The sequence below is a fragment of the Porites lutea genome, chromosome 11 (genome assembly GCF_958299795.1).
Source record: "Porites lutea chromosome 11, jaPorLute2.1, whole genome shotgun sequence".
NCBI lineage: Eukaryota > Metazoa > Cnidaria > Anthozoa > Scleractinia > Poritidae > Porites > Porites lutea.
The window spans coordinates 5319850-5342634 of NC_133211.1; the positions used below are offsets into that span (position 1 = coordinate 5319850).

General features: G+C 39.1%; 2 protein-coding genes across 2 annotated transcripts; one reads left to right on the top strand and one right to left on the bottom strand.

The window, feature by feature from the left end:
* Positions 1-973: 973 nt before the first annotated feature.
* LOC140952135 (uncharacterized) lies at positions 974-8583 on the top strand. The gene is made up of 5 exons (XM_073401561.1): positions 974-1292; positions 4276-4395; positions 5649-5831; positions 7063-7146; positions 8316-8583. The coding sequence occupies exons 1-5, from the start codon at positions 1275-1277 to the stop codon at positions 8541-8543; spliced, it is 633 nt and encodes a 210-aa protein (XP_073257662.1). The 5' UTR covers positions 974-1274; the 3' UTR covers positions 8544-8583.
* Positions 8584-11391: 2808 nt separating this feature from the next.
* On the bottom strand, positions 11392-22373 carry LOC140951537 (flotillin-2a-like). The gene is made up of 10 exons (XM_073400807.1): positions 22215-22373; positions 21822-21903; positions 19156-19400; positions 17578-17780; positions 16745-16897; positions 16339-16520; positions 15525-15570; positions 14693-14830; positions 13876-14025; positions 11392-13441 (listed from the first exon to the last, which is right to left on the bottom strand). The coding sequence occupies exons 1-10, from the start codon at positions 22261-22263 to the stop codon at positions 13412-13414; spliced, it is 1278 nt and encodes a 425-aa protein (XP_073256908.1). The 5' UTR covers positions 22264-22373; the 3' UTR covers positions 11392-13411.
* Between the last annotated feature and the right edge of the window lie 412 nt (positions 22374-22785).

Here is a 22785-nt window from a genome sequence, read left to right on the forward strand (position 1 = left end):
TAAATCACCAGAAAATGTTCAAAAATTGGCGTAAGTTTTACTTGAAGAAATGTCTGTTTACTAATTTTACTTCCATAATCGATACCAGCTAGGATAAACCCCCGGGTAGAGCCGGCCTTCCTGTACAATGCCAATGATTAACGACCTGATTGACGACAAACTTTAGCTAACTTCAACTTATCAAATATAAGCAAAGTAGAGGGAAAGATGTTATACAGATTAAAATGAAAGGTTGCTACGTTGCTGCTGTATAAAAGTGTATTATTGGTGTCGTTAGTTGAGCGTTAAAGGGAACTGCTGAAACTTTACTACTTGCGTTGTCGCGATGCATCGAGCTTCTTACCTTCATTTTTCATCCGAGGCTTTTTGGTACTTATTACAAACAGCATAGTTTTCGGTGAGGTTTACAATACAATTGAAGGTGCAAAGATTCAGAGAAGAATCGAATTTCGAACTAATTCAGAAGATAAAGCGCGAAATATGCAAACTTGATTTTAAAAAACCCGCCAAAATTTCTGACGCATCAACCAGCGGCTCTTCTGATTGGTTGAGATTGTTTCAAGTGCAAAATCATGAAAAAGCGAGGAGAATTTGAACTAAAAAATAGAGACAAAATATCAATGATACAGTAGTTCAGGAAATTGTAGAAGATTATTTTTTCCGCCTTTTTATCTAGACCGAACTCCGCAGCAAAAATTTTGAAGAGTCTTTGAAGCCAAAGGAGTGCGACATTAAAAAATCCAGCACATAAACTGCAGCAGAGAAGCCAAAAATGATAAAATTGGTTATTGATGTCAGTTTTTCTTAATAGGAATGATTTTAGTCTCAACTCAGGAAAGTTTTGTCTATATTTTAGACTCGTGTGGGTATTTGGCCAAGCCAACTAACCCACCTACCCCCCTTCCCCTTCCCTCCCTCCCTCCCTCCCTCACTCCCGTTGATGCACAGTGTGGAAAGCTGGGACCGAACATTACATTGGGAATATTTGTGCGTCGTGTTGTTACAACGATCGATTGCGGAAAGTACTTGAGCTTAGTTTTCTCAAGTTATCCGGTAATATCCAGAGCTATCTTAATGTTATGTTTTTGCGGAATAGAATCCCGTTATTACCGAAGATAACCATGGGCTTCTAAAACTACGGAGGAACGGTGTCTGAATTGCTAGAAGCTACAACGTGCAGGCAGGCAGGTGATGATTGTTTTACATCCGAAAGCGGGCTCCTGCTCCATAAAAAAGGCTTAACAACAAAGGCAAAAGTGTCTTAGAAACTTGCCATGGCTCCAACTGTTCGCGTAAGTATTTTCTCTCGTTTCGGGAGAAAAATAATAGTACGTGTTCGTACTGTCATTAGTGCACGCCTTGCTGTTTGTGTTTATAAAATGGGTCATGTAAGTGCCATCGAGATTAGAAGGGTCAGTGTGAAACATAAATGACTGCTTATGTTTGGCGTTAAAATAAAGAAAAAGTTTGACTAGGCTTAACGTGTAACGTTAGCGTTACTTCCGATGTTTTAACAGGGCCCCCAAAAAACTTGATTTCCAGCTTGTCCTTTTGGCAAGCAGCTCTCATATTTTGCTTACCTGAGGCCACTTCTTGCTGGTCTTGATTAATGATTTTGTTTGAGGTTGACTTGCCTGAACCCCTGCTCATCGGGTAAGCAAGCTTTAAAAGTTAGTTGCCCAGCAAGAAAATCGTCTTGTACTGGACTACAGGACAGGGTTTTTGTTAGCTGTGCATTAAGTATTAAATAGCCTGTGAGCAAGCTCTCCGGGGCACTCTAGCAGCGGGGCAGGAAAAGTGAAGGAGAGCTTGCAGCTACATCTTTGGAATTTGAATATCTGCATCCAAAAAGTCTGTGTAAAATGTTGATTAGCGGAGATGACATTAGTAATGACGTCATTACCCTTAGTACATGTTTTTCTATGTTTGTTTACATACGTACTCATTTCCACTTCACGCTGATTGGCGGAAATCTGACGGGTCAGTTGATTGGGAGCCACAGAGACGAAGTTGGAAGCTCTCCTTCCTTTTCCCACCCAGCCACCAGAGTGCCTCAGAGAGCTTGCTCGCAAGCTATGAAATATGCAATAAGGAATAAGACCAACAATTCATTACTTGACACCATAAAGAGTTTACACTGATTGTTTTTCATCCTATCCCTACTATTATCCCCTAGTTGTTAAAAGGGAAACAGTTCCCCCAGAATGGGAGAAACAAAATACTACACCATCCTTCCTGAAATAATAGCACCCCTTGGGCTGACAGTGCTTGAAACTAACTTTTTTAGTCAGTTGTCCCGGGACTAGTAGTAGGTAGCATCTACTAGTCCTGAAGGCAATTCTACTAGTCCTGTCTGCCATCCATCATCTGGCCACAAACATGTAATTCACATTAAAAACCATAGTAAAGCATGACTCACTTTTTTAATTATAATGATAGACACTAATGAAAAGTATACATTGTAATTTGTCTTTTATCTTGAGTTTCTATGGCTAAAAGAAAATATTTATTGCTTTCTTTGCGGAAAGACGAATTTTTGTTTTTCCTGTTTGGCAAATTTACACAATACTGGCAAAACATTTTTCCCTTCGGTTTCATTGTAAACTAACCACACAAAATCATTTTTCCAAGCTGGTTTGAAGTCTCTATCCTTCTTTGCCTTTTTCACTCCTGTTGGCTGGGAATCACCTGTATTAGCGTTTTCTTCATCTTTCCTTTCTTCATCTTCCCTGCCCCTTTTGAAATGGCATAACAAAATCCCAGCGCGAGAGGCCGCGTTTTTCACGATGTTTTTCGGAGTTTCATGAAGTTTACACAATTTGCAGCAGCGTGGACTGAGAACCAAATGTGGCCCATTCCCTCACTGTTTACAAAATGGTGATTGTAACGTGGAAGTTATGAGCGTAAACAACGTAATTGAAAGAACAATTTTAAAAATATTACGTGCTGATTTAACACAATGTGAAACCAAGATCCCCAAGCTAAAACTTCCACTTGCCATGAGAACGACTAACTCAAAATTTTACTCGTTTTTTGGCTAATTTTACTCGTTTTAGACGAGTAAAGGACCGTCAGTTTCGAGCAGTGGCTGATGAGTCATCGCCCATCAGGAAGTTAGGGTGTAGAAAAGGGTGTCATGAATTACCAGTGAGGTGGGAGAGGGGTCTTGAATATGGTTATAAATTTAGGAGACTGAATGTTGTTTAGTATAAAGTAATGGATTCAAAGGACCAGCAGCACTTGTCCCACTACCCACATGTTATTTCTTGAGCAAAGAATTCATGATCCTCTAGGGTTTTCAGGGCTGTCATTAGGGACTTACCGATACCATCACAATGACAAAGACAACATCAAAAAGCAGTAGGTTGAATAGGCAAAACAACAACTTTGCACATGTATCATGCTTTTTTTGTATATTTCTTTGCTGTCACTGCACAACTACGACGGGAAAATGCCTAATTTCACGTTTTCTGGGCTACGTATAAAAACAAGCGATGGCTAAATTTTCTTTTTCTTTCTGTTAGTGAATATAGTAATTTGGCTCAAAAAGAGTTTGCATTTGAGCTTGCATTTGACAAAGTAAATAAGTTGAAGTAATCATTGTCGAGATTGGAAGAACACAAATTCACTTTTTAAGTGACATTTTCATTGCCGTGGCCGTGGCTGTTGTGGTATCTTAAACTCCCTATCACTGGCTGGGGCCAGGGATTTTACCTAGCTACTATTAATGTGACCCCCAACTTTAGAAGGAAAATGGAAGACAAATAGAACCAAACAATATCCGTAGCTGTTTGATTCCCCGCCTACTTGTAGCATTTACCCGGCACCTTAAAATTTTAATGACAGCCCTGAGTTTTGCAAAACTTTTTCCATTGAGTTATTCCTTGTAAATTCCCACCAAGAGAAGGAAACAAGGTAACAAAAGTTGAGGGGAACATGAGAGGAACAAAATGGTTAAAGCTAAGAGGGGCACTGATCATTTTTTCCAAAGCTATCTTGAAGTTTTCACTTCTGTCATGCCTAAAGTTTGAAAGGTGTTAGTAATAAATAAGCACCAGGATCGAACGCCAGCACCATGCTTGACTTGTTAAGTACAATTTGGGTTGTTTAACGTTTTTGCCCACTTGACAGATAGTGACCAGAAATTCACAGGACTAGCTTTAAACAGCATTTTTTTGGCAAAATGTGACATCTTGAAAGGGCTTAACTGATTGTATAGCTTGATAACAACCTGATAAAAATGATAATTATCTTTCAATCTGTACTTGCCCACAGCCTACACCTACGAACAGTACTTCTGATGAGGGCTTGCCAACGGCTGCTATTGTGATGATTGGTGTTGGAGCCTACCTTGTACTTGTTATGATTTTTCTCGTCATCAGACAGTGTTTAAAGGTTTGTTTTGATGAGATGCTGTTCATCATAGTGTGCGTCACAGACGAAACTACACCTCCTGTTTAACCCTTTAAGCCCTAAGAGTGATCAGCATCAAATTTCTCTGTGTAATATCAATGCTTTGTAAAACAGAGTGGTCATGAGAATTAAGGAGATGATCACACAAGATGAATTTACTTAATGTTTTGCCAACTTCTCCTACTACTTCTATGGGAAATGAATAGGGGCAACAAATGAGAATTTCAGTTTTGATCCCAGGGTTTAAAGGGTTAAGTCTGTCTGTGAAACAGTACAGAAATCCTTGTTCTGGGCCCCCACCTGTGTACCAGGGATTGAGCGCACACCATGATTGGCCACTTAAAAAATCCATTGTTTATTTGCAATCAGGTTGAAGGGAAATAAGAAACACACTTCTGGTAATTCATGAGTTCATTGGGGTTCCAGAATAAGGATCTTAATATTGGTGCTGCCTCTCAGACATTGCTAACAGGGGTTAGATAACATCTGCTACTCAGGCTAGCTCTTTATAGTCTTATCTGCTTTGAAGGGATGGTTGAACCCGCACCCCTGCTCCACCCTAAGGTCTTATGATTATGATGATGCAGTCTCTTAATTCAAGATTTTTCAAAAGAACATACAAGGCTGGGCTCAATTTCTACCATTTTCTAAAGGGTCACAGGTACTTCTTCTTCTAAAGTTCTTTTAAGTTTTGCAGAGGAACACATCCCACATCCCAATAATGAAATCAACAGCCCAGTCAACATGTTTTACAATAGTTAGACAAGATAGCCACCAACAGTAGCAGGTGGCAAGGCCTAAATTTGTGTGGTTTTTATTCAATATTACTATACAATCATGTAAAATGTTACGTAGAGGGCAAATATCCCATTTAGAGGAGCAGAATTGCTTGCTGGTGGGTCATTTTGACTGTGCTGAATCAACCTTCAGCCTTGCTAATGGAATTTCCAGACCTGGTGAAAACATTCAAACCAAAATTGGTCTGTAGGCTAGACCTGACATAATAGATGTTTAAAAAAACAGTATTTATCATAAATTGTTTTTGTGAAAAAAATAATTAGAATTAATGTTTATTGGAAAAAACAAATTACACAAAGCAGAAGTACTATAGAAGAAGTTGAACCCTTGTATAATCACACAATAAGATTATTACACAGGCTTAACAGTATCAGCTGATACAGGGTTACATGACTAAACCAGTAATTAATGTTTAAAAAAAATGTATTTGTTGGTAGTCTCAAGGAATAAGCATTTGTCCAGCTTGGGTGTCAGAAATGTGTTGTGGATCATGTTGTGGAAGTGAAGATGACACAGAACGATGTTGCGTTTGCAGTTGCTTTCTACCAGTTGCAGAAATGTGTGATTGCTCAACACCAAGTAAAAAGTCTTGTATGGATTCTGTGTGTCCCACAAAACAGGTAGTAGATGAACTAGTGACCATGATCATAATTATATAATAAAATTATCTGTATATTACATATCTAACTGAATTTAATGAAAACTGCACCAACTGGCAACTCAAGGCCAAACAGCTTAACTTGACTTAAATAAAGTAAATATTGTATATAAACTCAGCTCTTACCAATAAGCCTTCTAAGGTGACTCTCGTCTTGGTTCCTGATTAGCAAAGAATATTCAACTCCATCAAAAAGACACTCTCAACCTGGTCATCTCTAGCTGCTTTAAGGCTCTACACAGCAGACACAGCTTGAGTCTTGAGCTAGCCTTTAACAGAGCATTCAAGGCCATATCACCCCCCGCTGACCTGACACAGCCTTGCAGCCAAGCACTTGGTTGAGGGGAATCCTTTCATTGGCCAATCGGCCTGACAAACTTAAAGCAGACACATGATCAGTGAACCTAGTCTCCACAGAGACAAACAAACCACGCCACGCTTTTACAGCACCCTCCCCCATTAGGGATTGATATGGACAACCCTTCCCACCCCATGGCAAATAAGCTCAGGGACTGTGCTTGACAATGAGACCAACCAAGACAGCAAGCCCCCTAAAAAATTCTCATGCCAGTCACCAGAAACCTGGCTATTGCCAGGTTCCCAAAAATTTGGCTTCTGGTAAATATATATATATATTTTTGTATTAAACCTCTCTTTGGGGGTTTAATTTATTCAGTGTTTTTGAACTCACCCTCTGGTAGTCTCGGTAATATACAGGCATTCATCTTTATAATTTGCGGAGAGCACTAGACTGGGTGCCGATTAGAGGCTGCAGCTTAATTTTTATATTCCTGTGAATGGGGAAAAATCATTGCTGGGACATACTGTATTTAAGTATGTCCCATATCAAGCTTTAATAATATTATATATACTATCATTATGCTGTTTGACTTCTCATACCATTGTGGAAGTCCTTTCTAGACATTTACAGATTACATGTCTCTTCCAGCACAAAGCTTTGCAAAGCACCTTCTCCTTTTCGTCAGTGGTCAAAGAATAATTTAACCCAAAAGTCCAAATTTTACCACTCTGGGCAAGGAATTCAGAAAAGTTTAAGGAACATTATTTTGGTTATATGAGCGATTGTTTTTAAACAGTGGGCTAACTAGTAACTGTTAATCTATAATTAAATGCTTAAGTCTTTTAGCTCGTAACTAATAAAGCTGACCATATTCCATTTTGTGCCTTTTAAGTGGTGCGATAACACCTTCTGTTGTTGTATGAATGCGGAGCCTGGTGGAGCCATGTGTCAGGACTGCAATGGACCAGAGTGCGCGGTATGCAAATGTACTTGTACTTTGTACATCATTTGAATATTAACTTGTACTTAAGTTTTCAACTAGAATACAATAGACTCAAGATGCAGTTGCCAAAACACTGTGAAGTGAAACTGTGTAAAACTTGTTTGATCGTTACTTAATTATTATAATGAGTTGCATATATGTCAAACCAAAAATAAGAAATGTAATCCTTTCCCTGTAGCCACCTGTAACTTGAACTAATGCTCATTTTCCTTGGATGTTCGGTCAGCAATTTAAAAGTGCAAGCCAGTGCTCTAAAAATATTGTAGTGACCTTTCTGCTCTGAGCCTGTGAAATCCAGTATTTGCTGAAACTAAGATTAATGCATGTATGCTAAATCCAAGATCCTAGTCACCCAAGAACAAAAGTAAGATGTCAGAGTCCACTGGGCACTGCTGGAGCACGGCGCTGAATTTCCTCTTCAGTTTTTAGCTGGTCATGAAATAATAATTGTGGTTTTACAATAATGAGCCTCCTGTATTATTTGATAACCCAAAATGTCAAGATGATACATGTGTGATCACTTAGAGAGGCTACAGTAGTAGTGGTTTGAATGGGAAGACCTTTTTCTGGTATTTTCCAGGGTAGGTCTTTGCTTATAAGCCTGCATTGCAGACGTAATCTGACCCTGTCTAGGATCGTGTGTGGAGCAGCACCAAGATCTTTGTTTTGGGGGCCCGATGGCCTCAACGAAATACTAGAAGTGTGTTTTGAATTTCCCATCTACCTGACTGGGTAATCAACAATGGCTTTTTTAACCCTTTAAACCCTAAGATCAAAATTTGAATTTTCATTTGTTGTCACTATTCGCTTCCTACAGCAGGAGTGGGGCGAACTTGATAAAATATCAAGCAAATTCATCATGTGTGATCAGGTCTGTAATTCTCATGACCACTCTGTTTTACAAAGCATTGATATTACAAGGAGAAATTTGATGCTGGTCTTTCTTAGGGCTTAAAGGGTTGACAGACCAAATCAGGGCCCAGAGCAAGGATTTTAGTGCTGGCTCCCAGGCAGACTTAAACAGGGTTTAGTTTTACCTGTGGCACAGGCAAGTCTGTTATAGAAGGTGTACGTTATGGAGGTTTGACTAAATATTATGATCGTTTACCTGTTAACTTATTTATTTCATTGGTATTTTTTAGCTGGGTGACTGCAACTGTGCATGCAACTGTGCTGTTCCCGAGTGTGATTCAATCAACTGTATTTGCTTCAAAATTGACCTATCAGGAGGTCAGGCTGGAATGCGACAGCAACAAGAATCAATGAGACTTCAGCAGCAGATACAGCAACTGCAACAGCTGCAAATGCAACAGCAACAATTTCAACTACAGCAACAGCAAATGGGTTACCCATCGGGCTACCCTAGATAACAACAAAAGATAACAGGCTGATTATAATAATGTGTAGCATTCTATTGTGTGGACAGAAGCTATCCATCTGGCCCAGGTTGTTGAAAGGTCAGATAGAGTTATACATCGGATATTAAAAATCACTACGCAGCAGGCCCCAGCCAGTTGTTCTAAGGATGGATGATGGTATCCATTGGATAAATTTTTATCCAGCAGATGATGCAATTTTTTCCTTTATTACTTATCTCCTGGATAGCGCTATTCAACATGTGAACTACTGGGGCCAAATGCGTATTAGGGAAACCTGTTGCATTATCGAATTGATAGAGATTTTATCCAGTGAAAAGTGTGTTGTTATAATTTTTTCCTGTAAGACTTATCTCCTGGATAGCGCTATTCAACATGTGAACTACTGGTGCCAGATAAGTATTAGGGAAACCTATCGCATTATCAACTGGTTAGAGATTTTATCCAGTGGATAGCGTTATCCACCCTTGAACAACTGGGCTCTGACCCCAGGTGAACAACGCTAAATCTCTATCCATTGGATAATGCAGTGGTTCGTTTCCCTTACACTTACACACTGGTAAGATAGTGATTGATCCAGTGGATAGCACTATCCAAAGTTTGAACAGCTGAGACCAGCTGTTTATTGCTACTTAACTAATATGTAAGTCTTCGGGGGGAGGCACTTCCCTAAAAGGCACCAGAGTCTTGTTTTGTTTGTGTGGCCAAAATTCATACCCCCCCTTCCCCCTCAGGACATTTCAATCCTAAAATGTTATTACATCTAAGGTGATAACAGTATTACATAGTTCTCATCAGTTTTCCTTAGAACTAAAACAGCTTGTGTACCTCTCACTGTTTTGCCTCCCTCCCCTGACCCTGATCAGTGATATTATTCTACAATGATTGCACAGTAAAAGGCAACCTCCCCCACTATTATTATAAGGGGAGTCAACCCACATCAGTACGTTATATAACGGCAGAGGTATAGCATTTTAGTTGCCTTGGTTAAGTGACTGCCAGTGCAGTTATGTGATTGAACATTTTGTAGTCAGTGTGAGAAAGAGCATGTTAGTTGGTTGTTGTGTAATGCCTTTATGGAAGGATATTATCCTTCCATAAAGGCCAATTTTTTTATTGAAATTATTATTAAAACTGTTACCCTACCTACCACTGGCGGATTTGTTCAACACCATAAAAAAGAAAAGAAAAATTTAATGATGTTGCTTTCATAGCTTTATTCATTTCATTCCAGGTCATGTAGCAGCTCTCCCAACCCTAAAAGCCAATTGGTTCGATACCCCTACTGTGAAACAAAGGGAAATGATGTTAAACAATGACGAGTTACTGTTTTCTGCGACTGTTACGAGGAAACACCTTACTTCATACCTTGTCCTTACAGCAAATAAGATGGCAAGTCTATCAAGATTCTATAACTATGTGACCTTACAACTTGTGATCTTGCTGTCTTATTATGGGGATCTTGAGAATTAGGGGAAGGAGCTGCAAGCAAAGCAATATTAGTGAGGTAATGGTATAGAAGGAAGGAGAGCTGCCCCCTCCCCCCTCCCCCCGTGCCGGGGGTGCCCTATGATGGCCTGTACAGGGATGCTCCGCCCAAAAGTCTACCTTTTTCAGGCTTCAGATAATATTGAAGGGTAGGGTATTCTATCATTAAAGGATTTAAAGTAGCCTTCAGTGCAGACAGTCAAAATTCTGATACAAGTTCTCTATCTAGGTTTTGAAGTATGACAAGCCTTTAATTAAATTGTGTCACAAAAAAGCACCTTGCCTTATAGCTACATCAGTTTGCTTTAGTAACTGTTAGATGAAAATGATTTATTCTTATTAGAGGTATCTTATTGAAATGGGTACTATTTGTCAATTAGGAGGTATATGAAAGAGGCACCTATTCTGAAAAAATTGGATATAAAAAGGTGAGGGATTGGACCTCGGGGCGGAGCTTCCCCGTATATATAAATGGAGTACGTATATATAGGAAAACAAAACAATCTGCACCCCTCTCCAGTCAATGTTGGGGTGTTTATTGTTTCTTACATGAAGCTCAAAACATCCAGCAAAACAGCATTGCTTGGAAGGGGTGGAGTAGGAAAAACTGCATTTTGCCTTTTTGAAGTCAGAAAGGCCCTTTAGGGTGCAGTGTCTCGACTAACTATGTCACCCATTGTAGCTTTTAGTCTTGATAATCAACGTATAAAAAGTGTTCCAATTGAATCATGTTTAAATAAGGGCACTTGCTTAAGAACATAGTTGTATAACACAACAGCTTTTCATACAGTATTTATGCTATTTAATGATGTACTAGTCTGTATAATTATAATATTGTTTTATATAATTTTGTAACTGTATATTGATCATGCCAACAATATTATTACATGTAATTTTGCAAAGTCTGTAAGTTGTGCTTTTCGGCTAGCAGACGTGCTTTTCAGCAACTTTTGTTACTATCTGTGAAAACAAAAAAAACTTTGTCCAAAGGACAATAAAAGAATTCTTATTAAATTGATAAAAAAAGTAAAGAAGTATTCACTGTAAAATTTACTAAAATTTGTCATTAAATGACATATACCTAAGCTCATAACGGTTACTTAAACTGATTGTGTGTGTCCTATGATCATTCTTGGGAACAATTTGCCTTCAATTTATTATAGGTGTGTCTTTTGGTTTCAAGTCAACTTGTGTTGGAAAACTTTGGTGTTTTTGTAAGAAGATCGTCCACAAGAGGCGATCATACATGGATGTTTGATTGTATATGAAAAGCTGTGGAGAGCCCATGTGTGATTGTTGCTGTACACAGGCTATCCACAACTCATACAAAACAAAAAAGAGGACAAACTGAAAATATTATTGTGAATACCATTTTATTGTCAGTATCGACCAAGAAATGCTTAATACAATAGGAACTGTTATGGTATAGCTTTAGTCAGTAACCTGACTTAGTGAAAGATTAAATAGTAAACTGCCAATATCACTATCAGAGGGGACCATGGCATAGCACTGGGCTGTGTAATAATAATATACCTTGAACGTTTGGACGACGACAACTATTTAAGACTTCAGTAGGACCTGAAGCCAAGAAAATTCCATAAAACCATACAACTTAGAAGTAATACTTCCTGCAAAAGCCATTATAGTAGTACTCAGTACATGAGTTGCAGTGTATGTACAGGCAACCTGTTTCTATTTTTTGAATGGAGATTGTGCCTTTTTGTGTGCCTAAATATTATTGCCTGATAGTCCCAGCTATGGTCTCAACTCTCTTTTTCCCAAGCGTCAAACATCGCCCAGGAAAGGAGTACATGTAGACTGTTCACAGTCCCCTGCTATTTTTGTTGGTAAGATCATTGAGAACAAGCACTGGAGGCAGCCATCTTGACCGAGTTAGGTTGGATATCCCATCTACTTAGGGGAGGGGACACCACCCTTCCCCCACTGCTAAAAACCCTGATGCCCACCCCCTTGGTACACTTGAAACCAGTTACAAAATGGCTGCTACTGACGGCACAAGCTAGATCTCAATGATTTCACAGAACACTCTAGAGTACATGAGATTTACCCATTACAATATCTACTGTATTATAACAAGCATATATCACCTGCCACAAAGATACGAATGTTGGGCGTATGTCTGTAGAACACTAAAACATTTAATTTGGTTATCTCGTGTGACTCTTGAAAAAAGAGTTAACTACTTTTAACATTCAGCATAAGTGCACAATTTGTAAAAAAAAGTCACAAAATGGGAGCCACTCATAGTGATATCTGAAGAGGCCAAAGTGCTGCTAAATAAAAGAGATTTATTTAGTCTTCCGCAAATGGGTGACAAAACCTTGTTGACTCAACTAAAAAGGGGAAACAGACCAATGAGTAATGAAAGCAATAAAATACAGTAAAATGCTCACTTCTCCAGGAACATAATTAACAACCACAAAAAAAAATGTTTCCTTTCACAAACAATAAGTGTTGTGCTTAGATTATTATTCTAAGCATAAGGCTACAAATATTTGGCTTTTTTGTCTAACACTTGCTTTCAGCAATAAAAGACTTTTTTTAGAAATTAAATGGCTGAATTTGTAGTTATACCACCACTGAAAATACAGTACAAAACAATGACGCATTATTCGCATTATTCTATGTCCTTTTCCAATAGAAGTTTACTTTTATGATAAATGGTATGTGAATGTCATTCATTCTTACTCAGTGCATTTATAGTGGATTCCAGGTGAAGAAAGTTGTTTCCATTTTTGCAACCGCTAGAAATTTTGCCTTCCTAAAAGTCCATGGGGTACCGTTGTGTAAAATCTTATTAAGTGAGCCAAATTGCCAATAAAGAGTTCAACTGGTTTGAATGGTTACTTTATGCAACATGCCCCTCCAACTCCATGTTATCAACATTGTATCTGACAAATTGTGTACAAACATTTAATTTTGGAGACGGATCACCTACAAAGACTCATTCTCACTTTCTGACCCACTGTAGATCGGGCTTTCAGTAAATGCATGCGCAGGAATGAAAAATGAAATGAATGACTGACAAGCATGCCAGCTTCTTAAGGAAATTTTGAGCCTCTAACTTGTACATGTATGCGGCCTTAACTTTGGCCAAACACAATAATTATAAGGGCTCGACTAAGTTATTCTAAACAGCCACCACTGTTTTTTCTTCACAAATTGGAAATTATGATCTATATACTTTGCTCTAAAATACTTGCATGTTGGATTTTATCATAGGAAAGATACAAAGAATTTGACTGAGACAAGGCTTCACAATGAGTGGTACCCAGAACTCTTTACATGTACATAAACAGCTTGCTGAGATTACATTCTAAAATAAAATAAGAGACAGAAGCTCAACGAATTCTTCATTTTGCACCAGGTATTTTTCCAAGAACCTGAAAAAAAAATCATAAAGGGTCAGTTATTTAAATGAAGTCTAACTTAGGCAATGGTTTAGCAAGTCTTTGGAACAGACTGGCCTGGATCTTATGAAGAAAGTTTACATGCTTTCATTTTTCACGATAACTCGTGTTAGCATTAGGTGAACTGAAAATGGCTTTGAACGCAGTTTTGTTAAACACTGGCTAAACGCCCTTTAATAACTAGCCCAGTGCTAGTCAGGTTGTCACACAACATCTTGTTTAATGGTAGTAATAACTGTCACACAATATAACACAAAAAGGAATGTCCTATAGAAAATATGACATTCACAAAAACAGTGTAGATGTTAATCATAAGCCATGATAATACTTATCATAAGTCCCACAACAATGCTTAAAAATTGTCAAACAACACTGATGGTTTGTCAAGCCACACAAGTGACACTTACCCCACTCAAGTCAACTCCTGTGAGGGCTTGAACTGCAGGAGGAAGTTGACTCACAAGCTTGGACACTTCATTAGTAACGCCTGAAGAAGAGTCACCAACAATGACGATTTGGTCAGTCTTGGCGAGTGGAGCGGCTACTTCTGCAGCAACCTATGGAACAAAAATCAAGAAATTCTGAGTTGTTATGGTGCCATCCAAAATGTTACTTAACAGCCAAAACAACTGCACGATAATAGAGTAATGTCCAGAAATGAATGCTAACAAGATACATGCTCTTTATGACAAACATAACAAAGTGTCCCCTAGCCCTAATCCTCACCTAATACAAGAAAATCTGTTGCACATAATACTAATATTATATTGTGTCTAATATGAAGGGCCATCGAATATGTGCATTTCTGGGCACAAATGGAGTAATCCACATCAAATGCAACACAAACACACAAAACAAATGGCTTTTGGGTAACTCAGTTATTGAAAACAAGGGGGGATCAAATATTTCATAATATTAAGTCACCTCTCTCTAGGATGAGAACTACTTGGAACAACAGTATATGTGCAAAAAACAGAAGGGACCAACTCTAGGAGTTCGTTTTAGGGAGGTGTCTAATGACGTCAATTTTCTTTACAAGAGAATTGACTTTAGGTTACTTTTTACAACTCAGCTGTATTTAGCCTGTGTACAGAAGCCCGCTCCCCTCAAAAAAAAAATCAAGGATAGGGGAGGGGGGGGGGGGTGTCTGTACACAGGCTATGCTGTATTTTACTAAAAAAAAGTCACTCTTTTTCATTCAACTGAGAGAAAATAAGAGTGTACCTTTGGCAAGGCCTCCAAGACCAAAGCAGTCATAGCAGCATCTCCATACATCTTGTAAGCTGCAGCCTTCTGTCTCATGCGTTCAGCTTCAGCTTTGCCAATAGCTTCAATGGCAGTAGCCTCCGAGGAACCTGTTAACTGTTGAAGAAAATTGTTTATTAACACCATGTCGGGACTGTCACTAAGATTTCAAGTTGTTCAGTAAATGTATATGTAGTTAGTAGGCAGGAAATTCGACAGCTAGGAAATTCTTTTGGTTCTTCTTGAAAGTTGCCAGAGGCCATGCTTATAGTTGCCAGGGTAAATCCTTGGCCCTCTGGCTTTAAGTTACGGCCCTAAATGTTCTAAAACTTAAACAACACCACCAGGTGCTAACCATTAAAGAGAAAACACAACCTTTGACAGAAGTCAAAGCTGATTATTAGTGTGGTTATAAAAAAAATGCATTGCAGAACAAGGAGATGGCATTTTCTTCGCAACACTTCCCGCCAGATTTCTCTTGCACTGTATCACTAACCACCCACGGAAGAGTCTCATGGAAGAAAACCCTTAGTGACTGTTGATACAACATCAAATTCTCCTTCTGTTTTAACTGCAAAAACAATATAGTTTGGGAGGAGAATCTACCTGTAGCAAATTATCAGCACTTGGAGCTTTATTCCAGCCACCCCTTTCAATACAAGAGAGACTTTTTCTGCTCTGCTTTTATCAATGACTCCTTGTAAAAAAAACTACTGTATGTAATTTTTCCTCTTTATCCCATTAATGATCAGTAAATTTCAGGAATTTCATGGTAGTTTACTATATCATGCAAAAAAAAATGTTTTTGTACCTTGATCTTCTCTGCTTCAGCCTGGGCTTTGTACATAGTCTGTGTCCTAAAGATAAACAACAATCAGCTTAGTTTGAAACACTTTTCATTATTACGAGGCACAATAATTATTTTCTTTCGACAACACATTCCTGCCCACCAGGTAAAATTGCAACCTCGTTATTCTAACATTATTTGACCACTGAGTAAGAGAAAAAAAGGATTCAACCAGAATATTCTAAGTCACTAAAACTGTTTGCTTGAAGAAATTAAATTCACCGCCGGCTATGCGCCACATCCAGGTACTATTTCACGCAAGACCTCAGAGATAATAAAAATCAAGTGTTTAACCTTGCAGTCTTACATCCCAAAAAGATGTTGGATTTTTCTGCTATGTATGCTTCTACTATGCATGCTGCCTTGCTAATGCTCACCAGAAATTACACAAACTTTGGGGACATTAGAACTTGAGTGAGCTGCATCTTTATGCCATACATGACACTAAGATTTGTCACTGCTGGATATATGCAATTAGTGGGTAAAGAATTGAACAGCCCGGAAGTTATTTTGAGCCTACTTTTCTTTAACTCGTTTCCTATGAAAGTATCGGGGAGTCCTGCTCATAGTAGTCAAGGAAACTCCCTGGCCCCCAGCCCTGAGAGACAGCTCAGATACCTATACCATACCATACTGTACCTATACCGTACCTATACTGTACCTATCCTGTACCTATACCATACCTATATACCGTACCTATAATGTACCTATGCCGTACCTATACTGTACCTATACTGTACCTATACTGTACCTCTACCATACCTATACCATAGCATACCTTTTTCCTTGTGCAATTGTTTCAACCCTGTAGCTCTCAGCCTCTGCAGGTCTCCTAACAGTGGCAAACAGTTCTTTGTCTTTCCTGGACACTTCTTTCTCTTCAACTTCTATTTCCTTCTTTCTCTCCACAACATCAATCTGGATTTCTTCAGCTCGGATCTTCTGTTTCTCCTTTGCAGCCTGTAGACAAAGAATTAAAAACATCACAAAAAATAATCTCTGTTTATATTTCTTTTTATCAGCTCTAAAATTCAACGCCAGAAAAATTGGCCTATATCAATTTAAAAATTGAACAAGGTGATGTGTTCACTGCCATTGCCATCATAGAAGCTAAAGCTCCCTCCTGAGATCTTATTCCATGCAATCCTTCCTTTTTTGACACAAAACAAGGTTTTACAATGTACCTGTAATTCATAAGACAATTCTGCTTCTGCTTTCCTGGCATTAACTTCTTGGTCAAACGCAGCTTTCTGCATCTGGAATTCTCTTGATGAATCAGCAATGTTTGTCTGTGCTTGGTATGCAACATCCATCTTCTCTTTCTCACACTCTGCCTCCTGGTAAATACACAGAGAAGAACAATCAAGTCAATAATTTGCCTTTTGTGATAAGTGACAGAAAAGGATTGCTTCATTTTTCTCAGTTTTTTAATAACTGTTAAAAGAATTTTATTATTTGATAACAATAATATTATTACTATTGTGATGAAAATAATTCAGCAAATAGGAGTTGTACTGTAAAAGCTACATCTAAAAGGGTGCAATGTGAACCAATGGGGGGACCAATTTAATTTTCTAGGAAACTGCCCACCTACCCCTCCCCTAAGCCATCATTCTGTCCTAAGCGAGAAGTAAGTGTTAATGTTAGCTTAGGGGTGGGGTAGGTGGGCAGTTTCCCACAAACCTAAATTGATCCCAATGGGGCTCACAAAGCAGGGGCTTATCTGGTTGAAAGAGAGACAAAGAGGATAGATCATGATCATGATCCAGATCATCCCAAAGGAATGCACCTTAAGACATTACAGTCGACTCTCTCTTAACGGACACCTCTATAAGATGGACACCTCTGTAAAATGGACACTTAAGAGTTGGTCCCTGCCTTTCTTTACTCCCTTTATTTGACTCTCTATAAAACGGACATCTCTCTAAGATGGACACTTAGTGCTGGTCCCAAAGGTGTCCGTGTTAGAGTGAGTTGACTGTACTTATAATGAGACTTGCTTTTACTAGTGACATACCCTAATTCCAGCATCTCGGTTGGATTCTGCCACACCGATATCAGCATCTCTCTTCACTTTAGCTGTTTGAGTTTTACCAAGCGAGTCCAGGTAACTGACATGGTCGATGATGTCCTTTATTGTGAAGCTGAGAATTTCAATTCCCATTCTACCAACATCTGGGGATGCGACTTCACGAACCAGTGCAGCAAATGCTTCACGATCTTTGAATACAGAATAAAGTAAGTGATAATCATAGCCTTTTATCAAGCAGACAGCCTGTCCTTCTCGTAAAATCAAAAGAAACCTTACAGTGCAACCTTACAGTGCGACTATTATAACCGGGCCCACCTAGGAAAAGTTGACCACTCAGATTACAGAAAAAAATAACAATACTGTACATTCTGAGAAAGTTAGTTATCAGTCATGATTACTAGGAGACGAAATAAACAACATGGATCAAAATCAACCAATATTACAACTTACAGACATGACCTTTTGAACCTGCTGAAAAAAAGCCCATGTTTCCGGAGAGGTCTGTTGGGGTATTGACAGAGGCAAAAAACGTAAACATTAGTTATATTTTTGACAAGACATTGTGATGTTACTGAAAGCGCAGCAATTGTAGTGAAGAAATTGCTGAAGATGACAAGATAACATGTCTAACAAATATGTCTCTGGGTGTTAAATGTAAAGTTTCAAATAGAAATACCGTAAAATTCCGAAAATAAGCCCCTGCATGTATAGGCCCCTCCAAAATAATATAAGCCCCCCCAAACCGATAATGCAAAAAACCCTCCATTAAATCGCCCCTTTCAAATAAGCACCTAGGGGGCTTGTACTTAGAAAATTGCCCTCAAATACAAAGCAAAAACGGTAAATTTACTTCCAACTACAAGGCTAGCCCAATCGATTTTGAAACGCAAATTCTCCTCCGTTGATAAGCCCCTCCAAAAATAAGCCCCTCAAAGAGGGTCTTTGAAAAATATAAGCCCCGGGGCTTATTTTCGGAATTCTATGGTACATTGTCTGGTGAGACTTTTGCTTTCTTAAAAATGGTTGCTATCAATATGTAAATTTGTGCTCCAAGTAACTTATTGCTTTTAAACAAGCTGTTGATTGGCCCCCAACCAACTTTCTTGGAATGTAGTATGTTTCACTAATCTGATTGGTCAACTTTGTCTAAGTGTCCCTGGTTATCGTAGTTGCACTGTAAGTGTCCCAGTATAACTGCAGGCGACCAGGAGCCCGCAATCCTAATATCCACAATGCTAACACATATGTATGGCAGATATGTGGTCAACATTCATTAAAAAATGAATATTGACAACATATGTGCCACGCATGCATATTAGCAATGTGGAGGTTAGTATCGTGGGCTCCTCTGATTGCCTGCAATAATTATTTTGGGACACTTGAAATTCCTTATGATTTTGGAATTCCAGTAAGAATGAATGGGATGCAAAGAATGCAATATGATCCATCCTGTTGGAACCTTCTATCACTTGTTATCTGATGTCCAATGTCTACCATCTACTGTCTGATGGTGGTAAAGCATGTTCTCTAAACCTTGAATACCAATGCCTGTTTATCACCCACCTTTATAAATCTCCTCGACAGACAACGTTCCTAGGATAGCCCTCAGATGGCCTTCGAGGGTTTGAAGAATGATATTCTCAATTTGACCCGTTGTCCTTCCCAAGAACTGTTCACAAGCAGTTTTCAGCAGCTCAGTTTCTGTCATGACCTTTACTTGTGCGACTCCTGTTACTGTGACGGCAACACCTTGCGCTGTTTCTACACTTTCACATTTGGGATTTAATGTCATAACTTCCAGGGTCAGTCTGTTGATGCAAATTTTTAGAAACTAAGTCACAACAATGATGATTGATGATTGCTTCCTTGGACAAGAAACTTTAGCTCCCCTTTGCATGAATTTGGTACCATCGGCATACGGCTGAGGTTAAACCTGCTATGCATAAGCATCCCATCAAGGGGAGAGTAACAACATGGCTGCAAAGCTGGAGTTAGCCCTTAAAATTTCAGCGAAATCAACTGAATCTGTCTCTGAGAATCCTGTGAAATTTGACTTCTTTTTTTCCGCAACCTATCAGAAGCATTAAAAAATATACTACAAGGTGCTGCTAAAGAAAATGGGAGAAGCCCGGGCCATTTGGCCCTCATGCCTTAAGTGTCTGTCTTATTGAGGTGTCCACCTCAAAAGGAGTCAGAGCAAAGGACTAGAGGACTGCAAGGCTGTACCTGCTGTAGGTGTCTGTTTCAGAAAGGGGTCTATCCAGGGCTCAAAATTGCGACTGATGTGGTTACCAATGTGACTAACATTTTCTCCTTGGCAACTAACAATTCTGGTTTAGTCACCACTTTGGCGACCAGATTACCATATGATTAAGATTTAAATTTATAGAGTAAAATTAAAACAAACACTTCATCTTATCTTGCTTTGCTTTTGCCCTGAAAAATGTGCCAAATTGCATAAACAAAGCCAGTTTACCTCCAAATTTATACCAACTTCTGTCCACAATATTTTCAAACAATCAAATCTGATGGATCACACCATACTTTGAGATAGTCATTTACAATATACAAACTAGCAACTAAAAATTGATCATGAATCTTTTGGGGGGTGTCGATTGATGTATCAATCAATATCTCGGTCGACTGTCAATCCACATATCAGTTGCTATGTCAGTCAAGACTCTGTCGACGCTTGACAGACAGTCAATTGAGAATCCATCGAGTATCCGTCGAGAGCCGGTTGAGTCTCTACCAATATGTTGGCAACACTCGCCGCTACATTCTAGTGGCTGATAGTCGGCCCATGGTCGGCCGATACTTCGCAAATGGATCACCAACATATCACCAACACTTAGCCAACATAACGGCGATACCTCCGTTGACATGTCACTCCATACATCAGTCAAGTGGCGATCTAGTATGCTGACTGTCAGTCAAGAGCCGGCCACATCTTGACTGATATATGGCCGGTATTTGACTACTACAGTCTATCGGTCAATAGTTGGCCATTGCTTTGCCGATGGATCACCTGTTGGTCGATACTCGACCGACAGTAAAACATCACTCGGCCAATATATTGAACGACTCTAGGCAATTCCGATTGCCGACCGATACACCACCGATACCTTACCGATACTCGACTGACTATTCACCAATACATTGCCAACACACCACTGATGCTATCTCAACCGACTGTGGTCGATCTGTCGACCGATACTAGATAGACAGGACAACACCATTTGGCTGGTAAATTGATTGACTCTCGACAGAGACTCAGTCAATACTCGGCCAATACTTGGTCGACTCTCGATCGACATAGCGACCGATATGTCGATCGACAGTCGACCGAGATATCAGTCGATACATCGATCAATACCCCACAAAAGAGACACGATCCCTAAAAATTTGCATCTGGTAACAATATTTTTCACCAATTGGTCCCCAAAAGGTGACCTGAGGATTTTTTTAATTTCAAGTCCTGCCACCCTATAGGGATGTCCATTAACCCCCTTAACAAACCAATAATCTATATACAAATTTTCAAGACTGATCTCCATACAGCTGTTTATCTCCTTAATAATTAGTGCAGGGATGATAAAAGATCAAAGCACTTTCCCTTTCATAATCATTTTGTTGATTCGTTTTTCTCTTACTGGTGTTTTGATGTTATTAGGAGAAAATTGATTTGGTCACTCTTTGGATTTTAGGGAGTTAAAAAAGAGCTGACTGTATATTGGACTTTGTGCAATGTCAGAGATTTACAACAACATTAAAAAATATTTTAATCATCTAGCACAATATAAGTCTCCAATCGGACATTGATCTACTTGGAATAATATTTCTAAGTCCAAGGAAGCACTACATAAGATGTGCCTCTTGTCACACAGTGCGAAATTTCCGCAAAAAAAAGTCAGAAAATGTAACGTCAGCAAAACCTCGAGACAAAGAATCATGCTCCAAAGTTTTGTATACAAACAGACGGGAATGCAAACTAACTGTTTGCCTCCTCTTAAGTAGGTTAACTGAATTGAATTTTTTATCATGTTCACCAAACTGGGTTAAAAGGTGTTCTAAAGTAGCGAATTTTACCACGCAAAACGAATCATGCGTAAGTCATTTGCAAAGGCACCTGCTTGAGTGGTAGGAACTTCACATCGACCAGAAGTGATGATCGTAAAACGATTTGGTGAATTAAAGTGCTTAACGTGTATAGCAGTAAATGTACTCACGTTTGCACGTCTGTAACGAAAGCCCATGCCCATACCCAACCTCCAATTACAGTCTTTTTCGCATCATTTCCACAGCAGCCACCTAAAACACGAAATTTATAGCGAAACGATTAGAATGCGGAACATGCTCGCAATCTCTTGGGGCATGGAAATATACACTGCTCTTGTTGGTTGTAGCTGGTCAATAACGCTTAAATGCAGCCATTAAAAGATTCATTATTTTAGATTTAGGCCCAGAAATGTAAAATACCACTAAAATTTCGCTGAAAAAGATGAAAACACAAAACATGTAAGCTTACATTGAAATCGACAACACATAGGATCAAATGTTTGGGATTCATTGTCACGCATTTCATTCATGACGAAGGGAAATCGTATAAGAAATTATCTTACCTGAGCGAACTAAAGCTTCATTCGGGCCAACTGTATGACAATTACCCATGACTGCGTTTAACTTCGTAGAGTTATCGTGCACCGAACAAAGATTTTCTTCGACACAGAGGGACACACAGAGTAGAAAGCGAACGCCCCTTGATTCTCGGCCCCAGTTCTTCAAAAACAACTAAAACAGATGTCGCTTGGTCACGTGTCAAGCTTTTATGACCACCTTGCATTTTCCTTTTCTTTTCCCGCTCATCCTTTTTCGCAGTTTTCGGCGGGGCGGGTTTGATCCATCTAGAGAAATGATGGCAGCAGAAATAAGGGAGTTTTTTGTAGGACTAATGAAAACTTCGCACCATTATTTCCTCTATAGCATAAAGACGATTTTTTTTGCACCTGTTTTCTCCTGCCCCAGAGTAAAGAGCTCGCACAACTGGCTCACGATAACCAAAACATAGGGGACTTGTGTGCCTCAGGCCCGAACGGTTGCGAAGAAGACTAACCAAAACAAGACCCAACAGGATACTAGTTGGATACTAGTGCTTCCCCAGATCAGAGGGCCTACCTACTATCCCCCTGACTG

Bases quoted from the DNA above. Each gene is read 5' to 3' on its own strand.
- LOC140952135 (XM_073401561.1), top strand. The intron at 4,396-5,648 runs GTTTGTTTTGAT...ATTTGTTGGTAG, and splicing joins TCATCAGACAGTGTTTAAAG to TCTCAAGGAATAAGCATTTG. The intron at 5,832-7,062 runs GTAGTAGATGAA...GTGCCTTTTAAG, and splicing joins CTGTGTGTCCCACAAAACAG to TGGTGCGATAACACCTTCTG.
- LOC140951537 (XM_073400807.1), bottom strand. From the start codon at position 22,263: ATGGGTAATTGTCATACAGTTGGCCCGAATGAAGCTTTAGTTCGCTCA. The intron at 15,571-16,338 runs GTATGCTATGGT...GTTTATCTTTAG, and splicing joins ACAATTGCACAAGGAAAAAG to GACACAGACTATGTACAAAG. The intron at 14,831-15,524 runs GTACAAAAACAT...TTTCTTCAACAG, and splicing joins CTGAAGCAGAGAAGATCAAG to TTAACAGGTTCCTCGGAGGC.